Here is a 20,375-nt window from a genome sequence, read left to right on the forward strand (position 1 = left end):
ATTCACACAGAATGCATTTACTTTTTTAAGCTGAATTGTTTTTTTAGGGCAGGACTGTAAGACAGGGCTCGAATTTTCCACCAGCCCTTGCTGAGTGCTCCATATATCCTCCAGGATTGCAGGGGCAAGTTATTTGTAAAGCCTGGCTACTGGCAAGTGCTGTAGGGCTTGTAACACCTTGCTGTAAGAGTCAACCTGCACCTTCTGTTAGAAATTATTACTGACATTAATATGGAGACAGACCTGCCATGGCCTGGGGGTAGTCAGCCTCAACTTGGAATGCAACTCCCATTATTCCTCTCGGAGCAAAGGCTGCTTTGGGTTAATGGGGATGCAGTCTGCAATTATCCTAGTACTAAAAAGAGATCACATGGCAGTAATATAAGGTCTAATCCAAGGAAGAGCCATGAGCCCCCTCACACATTAATAACCTGGAGGCATAGAAATACCAGTCAGTGAGGGAGGGGCAGCTTTAGGAATGCAGAGACCTTTACCTGTATTAGATTGGAGTAAGGAATGAGGGTAACAGTAGCCAGGTATTGGTAGTGACACAATGTAACAGTAACCCAGTGTTAGGGGAGGGGTGGGACACACAGACATGCTCCCACTACCTGAACAACTCCCATTACACTGGTCCAGCACCATGGCACTACACCCACCTCCACAGGGGCAGCCATAGAGCAGTGCTGAGTAGCACCCAGAGTGTGAGCTATTTATTTATAATGTGCTACATTCCCCAGCAAGGAGTGGCCCCTCTGGAAGTAACATAATCCCCCTCCCTCTGCCTTTAACTCTTTATGGGGCTGTTAAGATAACACTGTGGCTTTTAGGGGCCACGTGTGAGCCCATTCGCCCCCCCATTACTGAAGGCTGACAGAGGACTGACTGATATAACCCGGCTCCTGGCAGCCACCCATTACTCCCAATGTGTTACCTCGCAAGTTTTCACAAACCCCCTTAGGGGTCAGGGTATGTCCTCCTCCCTCTCAAGCGAACTCCTCCCCCGGGTGCCTGCTCTCCGCACCCACTACTCCTCCCACCTCCCTCCTCTCCCTGCTCCAGGCTCTCTCTGTCCACACTCTCCATGGATTTTGACTGGCAAGTGTGGCCCCTGGTGGGTGGCTTCGGGCGTTACACCCGGCTGGTAGCCGCTGCCACCTGGTTGCCCAGCTTGGCCCTGGCCCTGGGGTTCTTCTCAGAGGGTTTGTACACCACCCGGCCAGTGTATCAGTGCCCAGGGGCCACTGGGGTCACCAGGGAGCTCTGCAACAGCACTGTGGCCCCTCCAGGAAACCATTCAGACAGCTGCCCCACTGGTTGGAGGTATGACACCCAGGGCTGGCTGGAGAACAACATTATCACTCAGGTAAGTGGGTATCTAAACTAGTGTAATACCACCAGTGCCAGCCTGGGGCAACAGCTGGGCATCTAAACTGGAATAAACCCCCCACCTGGGACAATATCTGGGCATCTAGACTGGCATGGTACCTTCACCTGGGGCAATAGCTGGGCATCTAAACTGGCTTAATACCCCCAGTATCTAACTGGGGGCAATAGACTATCAGCACTGGCACACTTTTTATTCAGCAGTATCAGTTTATCGGGACTGGCTGGCACTATGGCATCAGTACTCTGTCATCAGGGGTTATGTCAGGCCAACGTGGCACAGGCTGGCATGCTGGACTGGCTCACTGCTGGGAGGGATTTCATGGGGCAACAAGGGTATTCAGTCAGGGGTAGTTACAGGAGGTGTGGGTTTGTCCCCCCCTGGATCTTTAAACACTGATTCCTGGTTGGCAAATTACAAAATACATTGAATAATCCATCATCCGTGCTGTCCAAATTGTTTATTTTTGTCAATATAGTCAATACAGAGTTAGATCCACTAAACTCCAAACTGGAGACAGCAGCTGCTTTTACCTAATTCCTCAGCTATTATTTTCATCATACATTTGTTTCCCTAGAATAGTTTTAAGTTCTATTTTAGATTTCATTGTATTGAATATATTTTTATGGAGAGGTAGGTACATTTATTTTACATTATTATTATTATTATTATTATTATTATTAATATTCTATTCTAACCATATTCAACATGGCGCAGTTTGTACTGGATCACATTGCATCGTAGGGGTAGTTCTGTTTAACACTTTCATTACTTCAGGGCAGAAAAATAAACCACTTTCAACAAAAGTGAGGGTTCCATTTAGTACATACCTGTTTTGACAGACATGCAGACTCGTGCAAGCGTTGGGATAACCTATTATACATATCTGGGCAGGTGGCTGTAGTATAAATCCTTACTAAATAGTTTTGTTGATATATTCCTTCTATCTAAAATAAAAAAATAAAATAAAAAAAACCTCAGAACGCCATATCCTGTCGTCCTTATTGTTAGCAGTTATGGGTGCAGTCTGTTGTCTTTCTTCTGGTTTCTCATTAGATCCCACCCCCTGCGCTTGAAACATTATAAAAGTACATTTCACCTTCTTACATGTGTATAAAATATTTGTTTCGGAAAATAGTCTTTGTACCGTAACCACTAAGCCTTTACTGTTAGTGCCCACCAGATATGGTAATGTTAGGCTAGATACTGGATGCAACATACCATAGACGGTCATTAATCCTTAAAAGGTGCAGGATTTAGTCGATAAACACTTATTTAAGTGTAATAAAACGTGCCTTAAAAAAATAGATTTTTAAACTGTAAACTCCCAACATGCAATTATGTTAGAGAGACTCCACGCACTGTTATGTTTTATTGTTTTTGTATAGGTTATGACGCAAGGAGCTTGCTCTACCCCCTTTGTGTTAGAGGCTCTGCCAACTTTGGAGTTCTTTGCATATTTGCAAAATATGACATATCCACACTTGGTTATAATTCTAATTATATGTAGAGTTCCCCTCATGGGTGCTGCCATTTTCTTTCTTCAACTTCTGGCATTCCATGTGCCAGGAGCCCCCATCTCTGCTGTGCTCTAGGTATGTGCGGGAGTACACTATGGAGGTCTTTAAAAGGACCCCCAAGACAAAGTCTGCCTTATTACGTTTTGTCAACTTCAGGTTTAACAGTAAGACAAATGAGTCGCTGCTTTCTTAAATCTTTTGATTGCGCTGCACAGTCAGTATGAGTATTATGCAAATAATTTATTATAACGAAACACTCATGTTTACTCTCTTTCTGCATGAATTAAGTTATTCTGTGAACTCCATCCAAAAAAATTAGAGGTACCGTATTTCTTTTGCTATTATGAGGTTTTTAAGCTCTGGCCCAGGGGACCACGAATGACAGAGGGTGCAGAGGCAGTGGAGCCAGCAAAATAAATTAGAAAAATTAAAAGGTTACTCCAACCACCATGACCACTGCAGTGATTATAAGTGGTCATGGTGGTAGGAATTTGCGTGTGCAGTGTTTCTGCTTGAAATGTGCACATCTAGCTATATATTACCTCTTGGGGCTAGTGCTGGGGGCTAGTTACACCGCTGCACATGTGACTTTGGCAGCCCGAAACTGTTCCGAACTTCCAAATGTCAATTCTGTGCATATTAATGTCTGTTGTCAGCGCGCACAGTGCGCTGGCGACAGACATAAGGAAATGCTCCCCTTGCAGGCAGAGTGCGCATGCGCTCCGAGACCGCACAAAACTGTCCAATCACAGGCTCTTCTAAAAATTTAAGGCACCCAAAATTTAAGTGGGGGGACCAAGTAAGTAAGTAATGTCAAGTAGGGCATTATGAGGAAAAAAAAAAGAAACCTCATGATTTAAATGGGTTAATGTAACCCTTTAAATAAATTTTAACCCAATCTTTTCCCAGATGGGCCGCTACATCAGAAACCTCAGAAATCAGACACTCACAACGTATTCATTTACAGTTTAACTAAGAACCTTTTTTTTTTTTTTTTTTTTAAAGCAGTTTTGTGGCTGGGGGAGTTAAGTTTGGTGGCGGTGACGTTTGCCGTTTGCCGTTTGCCACGTACAATGCATTAAATAAGATCTGTTTGTCTTTCATTCCTTACGGATGTTGCAAGAATGGTTCCCGGAGACTTGCACCCAGGCGTGAAAATGTTCCTGAAAAATTAGTTCCTCTGGTTAGGTCCCCTGCATATTAACCCTTTCATTGCTGTGTCAATGTTCTTTGAGCACTTAAACTTTTGAATGTGTTGGGGATTTCCATACTTTGTCAGTCCATTGTGGTGGTAATTCTTGTGCACCCAACGCATTTTGCAGTATAGTATCCATTTAAATTTTTAGTGCTTGGACGATTATTACATTTGTATAAGTTGCAAAAAACAACAACCTACATGCCCTGGAATCAATCTAAAGTAAAGAAAAGTATTTGAGGCTGGCACAGCATCATGGTAGTTGTAGTTCCTCAGTATTTGTATGGGCTTCATGTTTGTTGCTACTGATCAGAAGAATAATTGCTATTTGTCTGTTAAAGGGCTACAACCGGGCTGGGCCTAGAAGTTTTAATGCATTAAATTTGTTTGTTTGCATTTGTTTTAATGCATTAAGATACTTGTTTTTTATATCAAAGTTTATTCTCCATTGCCAGCTTTTGCTAAGTTCAGACCAGGAAGTATATCAGCCAATCAGGAATGATTCCGGAGTAGGGCTCTCAGCTCTGACTCTTAGATATTAATCTGCAGCAGGCAGTGAGGGAAGGTGGAGATGTACATTGTATTTTGAGGAGGATGTGCATTGCATGCCTTTAGAAATGCAAAGCATCATGGGAGTTGTAGTTTTAATGCATCTGGAAATCTGCCTTTTGGGCAGCCGTGATGTATACCCTCTTCCTCTGATGTCCGGTACTGGAGGGTCAGGCTAATAGTCGCAGTGATTTGAGAATTGTAATAACAAACTGAGCACAGAGATGGGAAGGGAAGACTTCCCTGAATAGGTTGCTGCAATGCTTGGAATTTTCCGTTATCCTCAGCCAGTGGTTCTACATACCAAATATTGAATTGGTGCAAGGGAGTGCTTCACTTGCTTTTCGAGCACTGCTTGCTCTCCTAGTACAAAGGCCGCTGCTAACCGGATCACTACGATCATTAGTTACCAGCTCTGCAGCTTTTATTCCAGTGTGTTATGGAGTGTGCGGCTAGTATAGATTATATCACAACATGATACATACAGATTCGGTTTCCTGTGTTTTTAGGAGTTATCCCTGTTCTGGTTGTTCCATTATTAGAGCACTGTGACCTTTTTAGCAAAAACTCTATAGGGCAAAGGTTATCAATTCAACAGTAATGGGCAACCTCTTATTTTTAGAGTTTATTATCAGAATTCCGAAACCCTAAACTACTTGAAATCATGTGTTTTTGGATCAGCATTGTGCAAGACCTACTGATTTACTTAAAGTTTCTTAGTTAATAGGGTTTATAGCTACATGTGTTTGTACTACCTAGAGAAACATTTTGATTGCTAGTAATTCTCTGTTAATTGGGATTACAGTATTTATAGTAACAAGCTTTAACACTCTGTAACGAGCAATAAAAACTGCTATTACTATATCCGGTAACATGATTATTGGGCACACACTTCACTGGACTTACTTCTGGTACGGCTCCAGAATATTACACGTGTTAAATGCTTTCTTCATTAAAGGAAACCCTTTTATGGATCCCTAACCCTTCCACAGTCCATGCTGATGGCAGTCTCAATGCTTGTCCTATAATCCCCAGGCAATATAAAGAGACAGTTTTACATATAGGGTACTTCTAGGAATTGTGGAATATTAATCAGGAATATTCAAATTCAGGAAGAAAATACCTGGAATGGAGAATTTTTGTTTTGGTGTAAGTATACAGACGATGCATAACGGTGAACTGTATTATGGGAAAATAATGCCATCAAGGGGTTCTGGGAAGTCAGAAACAAGACTGGGGTTTATCAATGCTCCCGAAGCCAAAGATACTTCTTTTTCTCCACTAATATATGCTACAGTGTTATTTATGTTTTAGATCACTCTTTTTTTTCTTTTTATTAGGATTGCTTTTTTTTCAGGAATGTAACTCCCATTAGCACATGTCCAATCAATGCTCACAGTGACGTCCCCCGCCGTGTAATACAGGAGAGTAAAACATGATCTCCTCATTGGAATCCCACTGGGAGTGGGGTATAGTGACCTCCCTCTAGCATATAAGCTCATTGAGTTGAGTTTACTGGAAATCTCTACTCCTCCAAAGATTGGATACCATGCAGTAGAGAATACCGTAAGAGGGCCACTTTCATTTTAAGAGTGAGTGGGGGGTGGTCAGGGGCAGGGTTGTTCTGAGAAATTTGAGGTGGCATACTAATAACAATTTTTGTAACTAAAATGTAATTCTTGGCAAAACAATATATCTTATTTACTTAGAGTGCTACGGAACTTGTTGGCGCATTATAAATAATAATAATAATAGAATGTGCGCCTCGTACACTGTTTGGTGTTTCAGCTATGATATGTCATGTGCTTTCAGACTGTATTGTAAGAGGTGGTGAAGCTGTAAGCTCTCCTGGATTAGTTTAGATTAGCCCTTTGATCTAGGTATCCTGTTTATCATTAAAGCGATGGTTCCAGTTACCTTCAGCATGTCCGCTTGAAATGCACCTTAGGGGTTAACTGCATGGCCCCTGCTTTAGTTTATAAGAATGAGGATTTGAAGAGAAATCAACACTTTTTGTTTAATTCCCTTAGCATCTCCAGTAGGTCAATATGGAACGGAGTGATTCTCTGTGAGAAGCATTATTGTCAGATTGTGGTTATTGGCGAGCATGCGCGGTGTGTCCAATGATTCTCTATGATTGTATTAGATACAAGTCATCAGTAACAATGACTTTATAGTAGGTGGATTGGTGCTCCCGAGGGGAGACTCTCCCATTGTTGGAATAAAGGTGAGTTCAGCGCTGAGATGGAGGTGGGTAATCTAAACACACCCTCCAATAATAAAATAAAATATATAGCTGCAAAGGAACAGGCACTCCGCACCAGATCAATAGAAGTGGGGGTCTACAATACCAAACAGGACCCAAGGTACAGACTGTACAAAGAGGCCTCTGAGACAATCTAGCACATAGGAGCTGGTAGCAAGGTGGACAAATACCAAGGACTGAAAGAGGATCTAAAAAGGATGTGGAAAGTGAAGGCAGTGGTAGTCCCAGTTGTGATAGGAGCCCTCGGTACTGTGACTCCCAAGTCGGCGTTAACAGATTCCATGTGGATCGCTGTCCAGAAGAGTGCAGTTCTAGGAACAGCTAAGATACTGCGCAGAACCCTCAAACTCCCAGGCCTCTGGCAGAGGACCTAGAACAGGCTTCCCCAAACTCTGGCCCTCCAGATGTTACTGAACTACAACTCCCATGATTCTATGAATGAAATAGATAGGCTGAGAATCATGGGAGTTGTAGTTCAGCAACATCTGGAGGGACGGAGTTTGGGAAAGCCTGACCTAGAATGAGGAATACACTGTAATACCACTCAGAGGGGTGAGAGACCGTTATTTTATTTAGATATTTATTTTAATTGCTCTCATCATCCAATGTTAGTTTCTTTTGTTCTGTGGTCCAGCTATCCGACATTAAACGCTATGCACTGCGATCAGTAACCAGAGATTCAAACCATGTTCAGAGATGAGAACCAGCCAGCTTCCCTGGCTTTCTCTAGCTGTGAGAAGGTGTGCTGCAGATGTATTCATGTGCTTTCATTTTATACTACTTTTATGACGGAGAAAAATAAAAATCTGGTTGGGTTTTAATAGTCACTCCACCCATAGCAGATTTAATAACACACTGGCCTCGAGGAGGACGCCGTGTTCTATGTCTGCCGTGTATTTTAGGTTGGTGTAAACACCTCATGTTATTACTGTCTGAGATCAGGGTATGTATAATTCTATCTATCATTTTAATCAGCAAAGCCTTCCAACCTTCCCAACTTCCAGCATTAATGGAACAGCTGGCAAAAGCATCCTGGGAGTAGTAGTTCTACAGCAGCTGGGGTTCTAATTTTTAGAGGCCCTGATGTTGTGCTAGAAGGCACAGCTCTGAAACCTTCCCCCCTCCCCCCCCCCCCCCCCCCCCCCACTATTTATTTAAAGGGACATTAGCTCACACAGTCTGTTACTGGCCATCTGACGAGGATGTGAAACCTATTATTTTGATAGCTTTCGACAGACTAGGCTTTGGGTGCAAGTAGAGCCCACGTTTTAAATTGAAAATGGAGACGGCGACCTACAATGACACACAGCACTATAACTGCTGTAGATTTGGAGTGGTTATGGTACTTGGTGTCCCTTTAGTCAAGTGTATCTGGGGCCGAGTAATATGTCATGGCTATATCATATAAATTATAATACTAATGAGGTAGAAGGAAATGTTTATTGGTAAACTGGCATGTCAGGACTATACAAGGCGGGCATCATGGTATAAAAGTGCCCCGGCTGTAAGTTGAAAAAATAGTTCTTCAATGAGTCTGAGAATGTTCTGTTGATGTTGTAATGGAATGTGTCTCACACTGTGTGTGTACAGATCCTCTGCCTTTCTATCCATTCCTTAATCACATTGTGTTCTCTTGGCAGTGGGACTTGGTTTGTGCCAATCAGTGGAAAGTACCGCTGGAACACATCTGTAACTTGACGGGCATGCTGTTTGGGTACATCTTCTTTGGACTGATATGTGACAGGTAACAACGGATTCTGAATTTTCTTAACCCATATTGAAAAATCACGAATGAACACTGTGAGGTGGTCCATGCTAATAATGTCCTGCGCTTTCCATGTAATAGTGAATAATGTAAGGCTATCATGTTCCAATTCCTAGCTAGAATTTCGAGATAATTTCTATGTTCTAAACATTCTTACTGGGATATGATATTGACTAGCAGAACCAAAAGTTTGATTGAAATCGTAAAAGTAGCTTCTGCTACTAGCCAAGATACACTTCATACTGCTACAACAAGTATCTGTGCTATGCATATTGCTGCAGCCTGCAAAAAATGACTGTAGTGTACTTGGTATACTCAGACAATGACCGTTAGAAAGCAGAAAGTTTAATAAGCATTTTAAGCGCCGACTGCCAAAAGTATCCTGACCCTATTCCCATTGATGCAGCCCTCTTACCTGAGTCCTTACTGGACGCTAAGGGTCCTCCAGGGGCCTGTGACGATTTCTGGCTTCTGCATGGCCATTCAATTTTAGTTCCGGGCCATTCAATGACAGCACTGCTGGAGGTGGAGTTTCGGCAGCAGAATGTTAAACGGCTGAGTAACCTTTTACCCTAAAAATCATGCAGTGATAAGTTGCGTAGTGTATTTCCATTTCTAATCTCTCTGCATAAATGGGCTCCCTTAATATAAAATTATTACAAGATGCGGATGTTCTGTGAATTGGATCGTTCAGCCTGGATCCTGAAGATATATTAAGTTATTATCTATTTTACCTTCTAAATGTTTCGTAATATCTTGTATATTTCTGTTCCTGTTCCGATGCAGCAGCGTTTTGCAATATTCATATAAATTAGGCCATGACAATGGCGCAGTTAGGAGAGCGTTTATGAAAGTGATAAGTCCGTTTTTAAATATTTCTTTACATTTATTTATTTTAAAACTCTGCATTAAAATGTTGCTTCATTGTTCTTTATTCCTTTGTTTACTTAATACTTTTGCATTCTGTGTTGGCTTAATTGCTAGCCACCTGCTCTGGAACAGCTAAACAAACTACAGCAACTAATAGGGTTACATAATGTAGCGGCGACATTCTGCTGAGAACCACAAATCTCTACTTTCTGCAACATATTCTGTTATAACGAACAATGTATTGCTTCTTCTAAATGGTCAATGGCCTTTATTTTGATGTAAGAACAATATTGTGCCTTGTGTCGTGAATATCAGAAGGTGACGTTTAAAAGCAGACTAATGTGTATTTAATCTCCTGTACGGATTGCTTGATATTCCAGTATTTTGACTTGTTCTGATTTTTCACATGACTGTACAATGAGGGTTTGTGTTTCCTATGGAATATAGGTCTGAATGACCGTGTGTAAACTGTTTGCTATAGAGATTATTTTTATTCTATATGACATATGCTATACTAGTAATGTTGGCATATATACAATTTTTCCTCGAAAATAAGATCGGGTCTTATATTAATTTTTGCCCTGAAAAACGCACTAGGGCGCACTCGGGGATGTCTTAATTTTCGGGGAAAAGCGGTAGCAAGCATGTGCAAGAAAGCAGGTCCCCGAACATAAATTAGCGAACTAGCGACTAGGGCTTATGTTCGGGGTAGGGCTTATATCTCATTGTACAGCGCTACGGAATTTGCTGGCGCTCTATAAATAATAAAATAATATTACGAGCATCCCCCGAAACAAGCTAGGGCTTATATTCGGGGGATATCTTATTTTTTGGGGAAAACGGCAGTAATGTTCTGTAGATAAAGTGTATTGTTTGCCATTGTTACAGTATTACACGGTTTTATTATTTATGCTAGCGTGCAGCTCCTCTAATTTCTGATATTTGGGTGCCAGCCCCACACGTGATCTTCTGTGTTAATTTCTCTATGCTAGATCTGGTTTAGTGAAATATGTGACGGCCAAACATACAGTCCTACCCCACACTAAGGTCTGATGGGACAATCACACACATTTGGAGGAAAAAAAAGTTAACCAAGTCCTATAAACCGCCTTAAAACCCGCTCTATGCCCCTCAAAGTATATATCCGGCAATAAAATAGGTGCTTACTAAATTATATGAGAAATACAAACAGTCTGATTTTCTCTTATTTTAATTTCAAACACTGATATGCGCCACTCCCTCCCTGGCCGAGCGGGTCTGACGCAGAGCATGCAAAATTTAGACTGACAGACAGACTGACAGATTTTCCAGAAACATTTAGAATGTTTGTTTAAAAGTGAAAGTATAGCAGGAGGGGATTTGCGATTACATTGCTTAGTGCTAGATTTTTTTTTTTTTTAAATCTACCCCTTGGGGTTCGTTACTTTGACGTTTTTATTCCAGCTGTCTGTTCATATTGGTTTTTGGAGTATTGAGTGTTAAGGTTATCTGCTGACCACAGCATTTACATTCCGTGGCTTTCTAAGTACCAGGATAGAATTGGTGGCAGGATCATAGACTGGGCTCCGGCATCCTGCAGAGGGACCCTGTGTAATACGTACACGTTCCGGAGCTCCCCAGTCCGGCAGAGGGTCAGACACTGCATGCCCTGTGTGCGCATCTATTTGTATCATAATGTCATAATGGTGCGACTCAAAGTGCCGTACCGATGTGTTTGCATGAAATGAAACTGCCGAATTCGGCTTTCGGTTGAATTCAGGAGTTTAGGCGCTTTAATATAATGCAGACCAATAAGATTGGTTCCCAGGCTTTATAATCTAGGCCCTTTCAGTTACCAGTTGCCCTGTTGTGGTTCTTGTTTACCCAAGAGTGCGCTTTATATTATATTAGATTTTTTCTTACCGACTTTGGCTTGCTTATCGTTTCTCCGCTTTCTGTGTTCCTGACCTTGGCTTGTCTTACCGTTTATGCTGTACTCTCCTACGTTTGACCTTGGGTTTCTTCCTGACTACTCTATACATTATATCCAGCCATTTTAAGGACCGGTATACATTAGACCCTAATCTGCTAAAGGAGAGGTACGTGTGTGTTTGGTTCTCCTACATTAGTCATGACACCCTGATTGGGACAATCCTAGGCTTTGAGTTTTAGACTCTGTATATCCTACATTATGTTCAATGAGGGCTATTTTACAGTTTCGGTATGCTGTGTTTTGTTTCTTTATATTCATATTATTCATATGTAGAATGAGCTCACATTTTCTTTTCCTCCCTCGAACCCACATTGTTTAGTTACCGTAATGTAGTTTCTTTGGTGTCTGGGAGCTGTAGATCGATGTAGAAAGCCAACAGCTGAACTACAATTCCCAGAAGCCCTGCTAAAGTCATAAAGCTCTGCTATGAAAGTTATGTGAGCACCAGGATTGGCTGAGTCGCTTCCTGGGTTGTGCAGTGCTCACTGACATTGTGTTTATTTTTCATTTAATTCCGTTTTTATTTATGTGCTAGCTATACAATACATAAAATGGGCGGACTCCAGTCCCCAGGACTGACCTATTTGCTTCTTCCAGATGGGGGCGCCGTGCTGCCCTGATTTCTACCCTGGTAACTGCAGTCCCCTTTGGCCTGGCCTTGTCCTTCTCACCTGGATACCTGAGCTTCGTGGTCCTCAGAGCGGGGTTTAGTGCTGCACTGGCTGGGATGTTTCTGTCATTCTACATAGCAAGTGAGTATAACATGCACTCACATACAGAACAATTACCCTTTAGGGTCAGACTAGGACCCTTAAAGAAAAATAGCAACTGTACCACCAGCAAATCTCATTAAACATTCTGTTAGCAGAAATTCTACCATCAGTGTCCCTCCTGTTACCTTCTCTCCTAGTCTGTCTCTCCACCCCCTCCCCCAGGCCTTTTCTGGGATGTTTGCTCTGGGTGTCTCTTTTCAAGGTGAGGACGTGTGTTTGTTTGCTGTCGCTTGGCTGGGACATTGGGACTGAGATGTGAGAGGGGATGTGCCAGAGTCAACACACAGGCGGAATTACACAGAATATTGTGAGAGTTTGGTCCTCCCTCCCTGTATGCCTATCTGATGTAAACCTACCAAACCAATCTTAATGCACATGATGTGACGGTGTTTAACATAAGACCACCAAGCTTTATAGATCGAACAGGTCTGCACATTCTCTGTCATTGCTTTTCCTGTTACCTTGTCACTGTGTAACCCTTTTACTGTCAGAACAGATTTTAGTTAATTCATTCACTGAACGGGTTAAACCTTGAGTCTCCTCCTAATTCTGTTTCTGTGCCAGGGTTGGAGCTTTGTACCCCATGTCACCGCCTGATGGTGACTATGATCGGAGGGTTTTTCTGGGCTGCTGGGGAGCTGCTGTTGCCTGGGCTGGCATTTCTGTGCTCCGACTGGAGGCTCTTACAAGGAGTCGTGACTGGAACCTTAATGCTCCTGGGACTGTTCTGGTGGTGAGTCCTGGTCCCTAAATACACCATGACTGTACACTGTGTTGTTCACACCATATTGTGTGCCGATCACTGCCACACTGTGTATAGTCTAGCTAACATCAAATATATAATATTCACACACACCCAGTATCCTGCGAGTCTATCAGAGCCTCACTCTACCAAAAACAGGAACAGGCTGAAAACATGAATTCCATGCTCTCTGCCGAGCACTGTTAACCCATGATGCTCATGTTAACGTGTAAATGGAACACGTTTTTAAGTACCAGATTGTTAATGATATGAGATGTGATTGACATCTACCAATTTCAGCTGTATCCTCATTACTGAAGAATAAACCCACTCACTAGTCACTGTTGATCCTCTTTATTCACAGTTGCCACTCGCTCTTCCCGGAGTCCCCACGCTGGCTGTTGGCCACTCAGCAGCTGGAGCGGTGCAAGGAATCACTGTGCGTGTTTGCCAGAGCGAATGGAGTGGAACTATCAGAGGAGTTTAGCGGCCCGGGCAGTCTGTTTGCTGGTGAGTGAATGCTCCAGGTCTCATTGTATGTAAGTGCCGTAAAACAGAAAACAATAGAAACAGATTTCCCTGTATATAACTTGTGTATTCAATCCCACACTTTCCTCCTAATAAAAAGTTTATATGATTTTATGATCAGTTTCTCCCTGTGTTTAAAATCTCCCCCCACCTTATGTTTGACATGTGATCCATTTAACCATTACAGAGATAGATGCCTCCTGCGAAGGATATCCGCGTCCCCGATATTACAGCATCTGCAGCATCTTTGGGACTCGTCTTATATGGAAGAATGCTCTGATCCTTGGCTTCACTACGTAAGTCCCCAGTGTCAGAACTCATCCTGACCATATGGTGCTTGTACCACACTGATGATGAATTGCAGCCAGTTTTAACGTGAGCAAAGATGGATTATTGAAACAACTGCTCTACCTGTAGATCGTGTCTGCCTTTTAAAGAGCAACTGAGTTACATCCTGGCACCCTTAAACACGCATGTCCATAAGGACAACACAGCGGGGTTACATACCTCCCCAGTAAATGCATCCAACAGCATTCTTTGGGGGTGCAGGATCTGTGCCCAACAAAAAGATACCGTCCTTAGTGTGTGTGAAGAGGCTCTCCACACAGTCATATTAGTTGCAACGTGTAGCTTAGCTTGGTTTTGTTCCATAATCTGATCCATTCCCCCTCCTTAACCTGCATGCTTTGTTTATTCAGATGTATTGATGTACGAGGTGTCATAAAGGTTCCTGGAATTGTAGTTCAGTTATTGGCTATTTGCAGAAAACAAAAAAATCATCCTTTAAAATTAGTTTTTAATTTACTGCACTTACAAACCATTCAGTAGAGTATATTTTCTGCAGAGTTGGCATATTGCTTATGGTGAGGCTCATGATAGGCATATGGTGATGGTCATGAGTCACTTTCTGGTTTGGTGAGGGTTTACGGCAGATGACGCACAAATTCAAGAACAAATGTCTTTATTTTTTATGCTCTTTATGTATGTTTGCATTTTTATTGCACTATCTATAAAATGCATTAAAAATCAGTGGGTCAAACCAAGCCAGACGTGTATAAAGTATGTACTAGGGAAGAACAGGTAAAAGTGAGGAACGTTGCGAAGCGACAAAGTCCTCGGCAGGTTAACTGCAGCATAGTACCGAGTAGGTCAAGTGCAGTGATGGTGCTTGGGGCTACTCAGGGCTCATGGAAAAATAGCTCCTTCTCGTTCCTTACCTTTTGCCAGATAACTAAACACAAGGTCAGCTGTTCATGGAATTTCAAATATTCGGCCTAAATATCTGAATTGGAAAAAGTCAGTTTTTGCAGTTTGGCTTTTTTGCCCTGAAATGACTATACACAATTTATGCTATGTTTCAATGCCTGTGTAACTTTTTTCAATACAGATACTGTGGGCACATGGCTCTCTGATTGCTGCTTTGATTTTATTTAAGTCCTTAACTGATATGGTGCCAAAATGAGTTGCCTGCATGTGTGACTTTGTATGTAGCTGACACTTTATATCTGCAGTTTGTTGTTAGGATTTTTTTTATTTCTTTAACGTTTTGGTTTGTAAATTTGCTTAGAATGACGTGTCAGGTTAGGAATGTGTATTGCTAATCTGGCTGTGACATGACGCACACCTTTGCTGATTTCAAGTTATTTAGAAATATTTGTCAGCTCTGAATAGGAACCCTTACTATTATAATGGGTTTCCACTGTAAACGGCTTACCTTGTGCACTCAGTTCTCTGATGAAATGGACACATTCCAACTAAGAGGGGGGAGTCTAATGAAGGGCTTTAGTTCAGATCTATTACATTGAAACAATAAGTCTGAGAATGTTTGTCAGTTCAAACGCCGTTATTGTCACAACATTTTGCCGGAAGTTTTCCATTCATATTTAAATTGTGAAAATTCGAAGGTCAGTGAATAACTTTGAGTGCGTCTCCCTCTTTCCCCCCCCCACCCCCATAGTGTGTGTCTGTGTGTGCTGGCTGTGTGTAGTGTTTATAGTTGTGTGCTCTGTATTTTGGCCACACCATCTGCGGGTAGGGATGGGAGAGGTGGGGGTTATGTGATCCCTGATGGTCCGTTAGGGGAGTGCGTGGTCTGCTTCTCTTGGTAATGCAGACCACAGTAATCGCTCCCTTCCTGTTTCAGTGCTCAGCAAGTCAGAGCACTGGATGGGAATACCAGCGGCTGTGCTCTCATTAGTGAGTAGCAGACCGAAGAGAGCTATTACAGTGGTCTGCACCCTTCCCTGGTACTAACTCCCCTCCAAGGCTCTCAGAAAAAAACTGCCTGTTTGGAATTACAAATCCTGGGCATTGGGCAATATTCCCCACACCTGTTTACACCATGATGCTTGCCAACCGTTGCTCATGGGCTGCTCCATTCTCATTTACATGTATATTAAAGATTTAGCAAACCCCACAATCCAGTCACAGCCAGGGCATACATTGCAAACTAAGAAGAGAAGCAGAATACTGAGGATTAGGTATGAAAAGTGGTTTAAAGTACTAAAAGTGCCGGCATTGCGTTGGTACCTCCGCCCCTTTTCCTGGTTTGCACCATTTTTTAGCAGAGAGCATAACACACGTGTTGCATTTTCTACTCTTCTCTCTATGCCGATAGCCGGGTGCAACAGACAGGAGACCATGAATAGAGGATAAAGGGATAAAAAGGGAAGGATTTTAGATCTTCTTTTACCACCTCACTAACACATATGTTACAAAAATGGAATTAAGAAGGTGACTCTTTCTTTCATTGTAATATACCGGTATGTAATAATTAGAATCAACCCAGCTCCGGTGGAAGTTCCCTGGGACCTGATTAGTCTATAACTAATTATGAGTCTCAACCCAGGGCTTAAAACCTACTGCTCTACACTGTACACATTGTGTTTGATTTCTAGAAATGTGTATCTGTAGCTATTCATATCCAGTTATAGCAAGTCTTTTATATCTGTCCGCGTGGACTCTGTGCCGTTAATGTGTGATCAGCTTTTCAGAACCACCAGTTTACTAATGAAAGGTTAGCCTGATATTTTTAAAATGTATTTATTTTTAAAAAAGACAAAACACTTATTTCAATTCTCAGAAAAAAATATCAAAACACACAAAAAAAAAAACATAGAAAAAAAATATGAAAATATGTACATTTTATTATTGAGTATTTAAGGTATTTTACACCGTATTGAATATGTATGGAAATCACATACTGTAAATGTTTAAGCTGATTAACACAATGTATCCTGTAGCTCCAGACAGGAAACGTTCCAAGCATTCAAAGCGTTTGGCAAAAGGGATTCAGAGAGTTTGGAAATCCCACAAAATCTCCAGAATTCCAACCAGTAACATTTTTAGATCTATAAACCTGGCAGTAACTTCAAACTGAGTTCCTGAAGCTCGCTCACTAGAGGTTTTCTGACTGTGCTATCACTAGTCAAACTGCAATGAACGTTAAACCAGAGCCAGAGATTTTGACAAAAAGTGCAGATTTCGAAAAATTCTGCAACTCTGCGATGGCCACGGCTTGGTTATTTTTCATTCATTGCTTTTTGTGTGAATAACACTGGTTTCCCATGAAAACAATGCGAGTTACGCGGGTCCTAGAAAACAAGGACAGTCCTGCTATAACAGATGACGGACTGGCCTGCATAGAAGTTGGGATATCACAGTTGGTATGTACTGAGGAGTGGCACGAGAAACTTGTATTTATTTGGTGACACTGCAGAGTGTATTAAAGGAACACTGAGCAGCAGGGAGTATCCATCTCCCTTAAAAATACAAAAATGAGGGAGCAGCTTTGAGCAGATTAACAATACCCCCTTAAATTCACCACCCCCTTTCACAAAATGTCTTCCTAACTGGAAGTGTGCAGCTCAGCCAATCTGAGATCAGTCTAAGTTAAAATGCTGAAATGCCTCCACCCCATTGCCAGTCACTGACCTCTTCTTGTTGTGAAGTCAACTTTCAGAGGACATTGATGGGCTGTGAGGCGGAGTCATGTTAGCACTGATCTATCATTGAATGAACCGTGTATGTATTTCCAATTAGGGAAACATCCAATGAAATTGAAGGCATGTCTAAGATGAAAATATTTATTTAAAGGGACACTCCACGGCCTAAATACAATAAAAGGAAGAACCCCCCCAATAACTTAGTATATATTCCCCCAATGAAAACATGCATGTATGTAATTATGGTGGTATATCTAGAAACCGTTTGTAAAATCTGTAGATCGCATGTCTGCTGCCTTTACAAGCCCTCCCCTTCTAACCCCGCCCAGACTTTCTGTGACTGTCCTATCACAGACTTCCCAATGCAGCTCAAAGAGAAGTCTTTGCAAGGCAGGTGCTCTGAGCAATTGCTGCCTCTTGAGTTTAGCTCCACTGAACAAACAAAACCAGGAAATAACAGGACTGGTTGTCTTGACAGCCAGGGCGGTGTAACAAGGTTAATTTATAAAAATATGTTTTGGCTGAAATTATGACTTAATAATGGTTCCTTTGAACCCCAAAACATTCTTTGTGTGGAATAAACCCCCAGTTGGTGCTGGGTCCTGTTGTTACATAAAAAAAAAAAAAAAATTCAATAAAAGAATGCTGACTGATTAAAACCCAGTTGTGTCCTCTCATTCTTTGCTTTATCCCTAGGTTTATCGGTTGTGGAATCAGACCTTGCTTTGTGAGGAACCTGCAGACACTTGGCCCCTATATTCCTTATTTCCTACAAGCTGGAAGTGAGATTCTCGCCTGCATCCTGCTCTGCATCACCGTGAACCTCTGGGGCCGTCGCTCAGTCCTCTTTCTCTGCACCATCTTGACGGGATTCTGCTCTCTCCTGCTCCTCGCTCTGACACAGTGTATGACTAGTATAGTCTCTCATGTTATGTTCTCAATCACTTCTCTTCTTCTGGTCTTTTTCACATCCCCCTCTGTCTCTCTTCTCTCTCTCAGATCTCTTCATTGGAGCGACAGTGGCCATATCTGTGCTCGGGTCTCTCTGTGCCCATGCGGTGGTAATGCTGAGCATCTTTTATGCAAGTGAAGTTCTTCCAACAGTTCTCCGGTGAGTAAGGTCAACATCCCTCTTCCCAATGTCATTCCTCCCCACTTTCTGTCTCCCGTAGTATTTAAGTAGTTCACTCACATGGTCATCTTTTGTTGTCTTCTTTCAGGGGCTCCGGCCTGGGTTTTATAATAGGACTCAGTATGGTGGGTCGGGCTGCATATCCCATCATTGAGCTCCAGCAGAAAGCCGGCTTCTTCTTGCACCACGTCGTCCTCTCCTCGTTCTGTATTATCTCTGTACTCAGCATCCTCCTATTACCCGAGACCAAGAGGAAGAGTCTGCCTGAAACTCTACGGCAAGGAGACAGCCTTCGACGACCACCACTTATCATACACTCAAAACAAGACTCCGTGCCCCTTCTTCCTCATAGCAACAAGGCCCGCACTGACTACAACCCTGATAGCTATGCCCGTCTAGCAAGTTCAACCAAGAAAATGATCACAAGGGACAGAGTGGCTACCAAAAAAGGAAAGGAAAACCAAGCTTTGACCAAAGACTAAAGATCGTGGCTCAGAAAACAATGCACAGGATTCTTGAACATGGCCAAACATGTGCACCCAGAGGATTAGTTGCTCTTGAAGCTGAACATTGAACCTGAGTTGTGTGCAGTATCCTGCTTCGATAGGCCCTGAGCGGTACGTTACTTCTAAGGAGCACAAGATTTTTATTGTACTTATAATAAGTGGATTTGTTTAAAAAAAAAAAAAAAAAAAAAAGCTTTATTCCTCAGGATATATTCCCAATCATGCAGTATTTAACAATGCACTGCCACTTTTATACTACAACCTGTTCCATAACCATTCTTTCCATTTACCATCTCGCACCACCTTACAGTGCATGTCCTAAACTCAACATTCCTGCCACTAGGTGATGCTATTGGCAGTACGTGATCTGATTGCCAAATACTGCATCCCAAATGCTCAATACGTATTTCTTTAGAACGTTGCCTTACACCAACTTGGACCCATTGCCCTCAACACTGGGGAGCGAATGCGATGGAGAAGTTGGATTTCTCTCCAGGGAAAAGGCTAGTGTTGCATAGACCTGTCTAATGTAGCAATAAATCTACTGAATTTGTTTAAAGGGATATAATGAGTTATTTTACAGCTGATGGAGTCACACCGTGGTCCCTACTAGTAAGTGTTGCTTTAAATCATATAAGGTTGTTTGTCCGGCTGTAAACAAAGTATTTCTAAATAGATAGTGCTGAATCCAAAACCTACAGCAACATCCTTTCTAAGTCACTGCTGTGTTAAGGGGGGTCCCTACTGTCATAAAAATGACATGCATAGCAATTAGGTCATAAAGTCCAGTTATCAATCGATGTCACCCGTTCTGTAAACAAATCACCTTTCATGCGATGTCCCTTGGCATTCCACCTCTCATACAGTCTCTGGTTTAAGTCTAAACACACGTGAGATGGAGGTACCAAGCCCTTGCAGAGGTTTCTTTTGGGAATGGTTTGACAATCACTGGTGTCCATACATATCTGCCAGACGGTTGAATCGTGGGCCCCAATCCTGCAGGTAGTTGTACTCCTGGTCACTGTCCTCTTCACTAGACAAAATGGAGCTAAGCGTTCCGGCCACTGATCCCTCGCCTTCATAATCATAAATCAGGGCTGTGTCATAAGGTGGGACACTGGGGTCGGAATCTGCTGCCTGTAGCCCCTGCATGTAAATAACGGCAAGTTTAGTATCTTTAACCTAGAAATGAACCAAAGGTGTAGGTCGAGAGTAAACCGAGAAAT

General features: G+C 42.3%; 2 protein-coding genes across 3 annotated transcripts in view; one reads left to right on the plus strand and one right to left on the minus strand.

Annotated features, from left to right (window-relative positions):
* The first annotated feature begins 925 nt into the window (after nucleotides 1-925).
* On the plus strand, nucleotides 926-19,708 carry SLC22A31 (solute carrier family 22 member 31). Its single transcript, XM_063437888.1, has 9 exons — nucleotides 926-1,366; nucleotides 8,558-8,661; nucleotides 12,122-12,276; nucleotides 12,862-13,030; nucleotides 13,404-13,549; nucleotides 13,755-13,863; nucleotides 18,208-18,416; nucleotides 18,511-18,622; nucleotides 18,732-19,708. The coding sequence occupies exons 1-9, from the start codon at nucleotides 1,085-1,087 to the stop codon at nucleotides 19,123-19,125; spliced, it is 1,680 nt and encodes a 559-aa protein (XP_063293958.1). The 5' UTR covers nucleotides 926-1,084; the 3' UTR covers nucleotides 19,126-19,708.
* The window catches only part of CDH15 (cadherin 15), a 34,213-nt gene continuing 33,165 nt past the window's right edge, over nucleotides 19,328-20,375 (minus strand). For both annotated transcript variants that reach the window (XM_063437886.1, XM_063437887.1), the window contains one exon: nucleotides 19,328-20,295. In XM_063437886.1, the coding sequence (XP_063293956.1) occupies nucleotides 20,095-20,295 (201 nt within the window). In that variant the 3' untranslated portion in view covers nucleotides 19,328-20,094. The remainder of the gene's footprint in view (nucleotides 20,296-20,375) is intronic.

The sequence above is a fragment of the Pelobates fuscus genome, chromosome 12, assembly GCF_036172605.1.
Source record: "Pelobates fuscus isolate aPelFus1 chromosome 12, aPelFus1.pri, whole genome shotgun sequence".
Classification (NCBI taxonomy): domain Eukaryota; kingdom Metazoa; phylum Chordata; class Amphibia; order Anura; family Pelobatidae; genus Pelobates; species Pelobates fuscus.

Excerpts from the sequence above, each read along its gene's own strand:
- SLC22A31 (XM_063437888.1), top strand. The coding sequence starts at position 1,085 with ATGGATTTTGACTGGCAAGTGTGGCCCCTGGTGGGTGGCTTCGGGCGT. Across the intron at positions 12,277-12,861 it reads TCTGTCATTCTACATAGCAA|GGTTGGAGCTTTGTACCCCA; the intron begins GTGAGTATAACA and ends TTTCTGTGCCAG. Across the intron at positions 18,623-18,731 it reads GTTCTTCCAACAGTTCTCCG|GGGCTCCGGCCTGGGTTTTA; the intron begins GTGAGTAAGGTC and ends GTCTTCTTTCAG.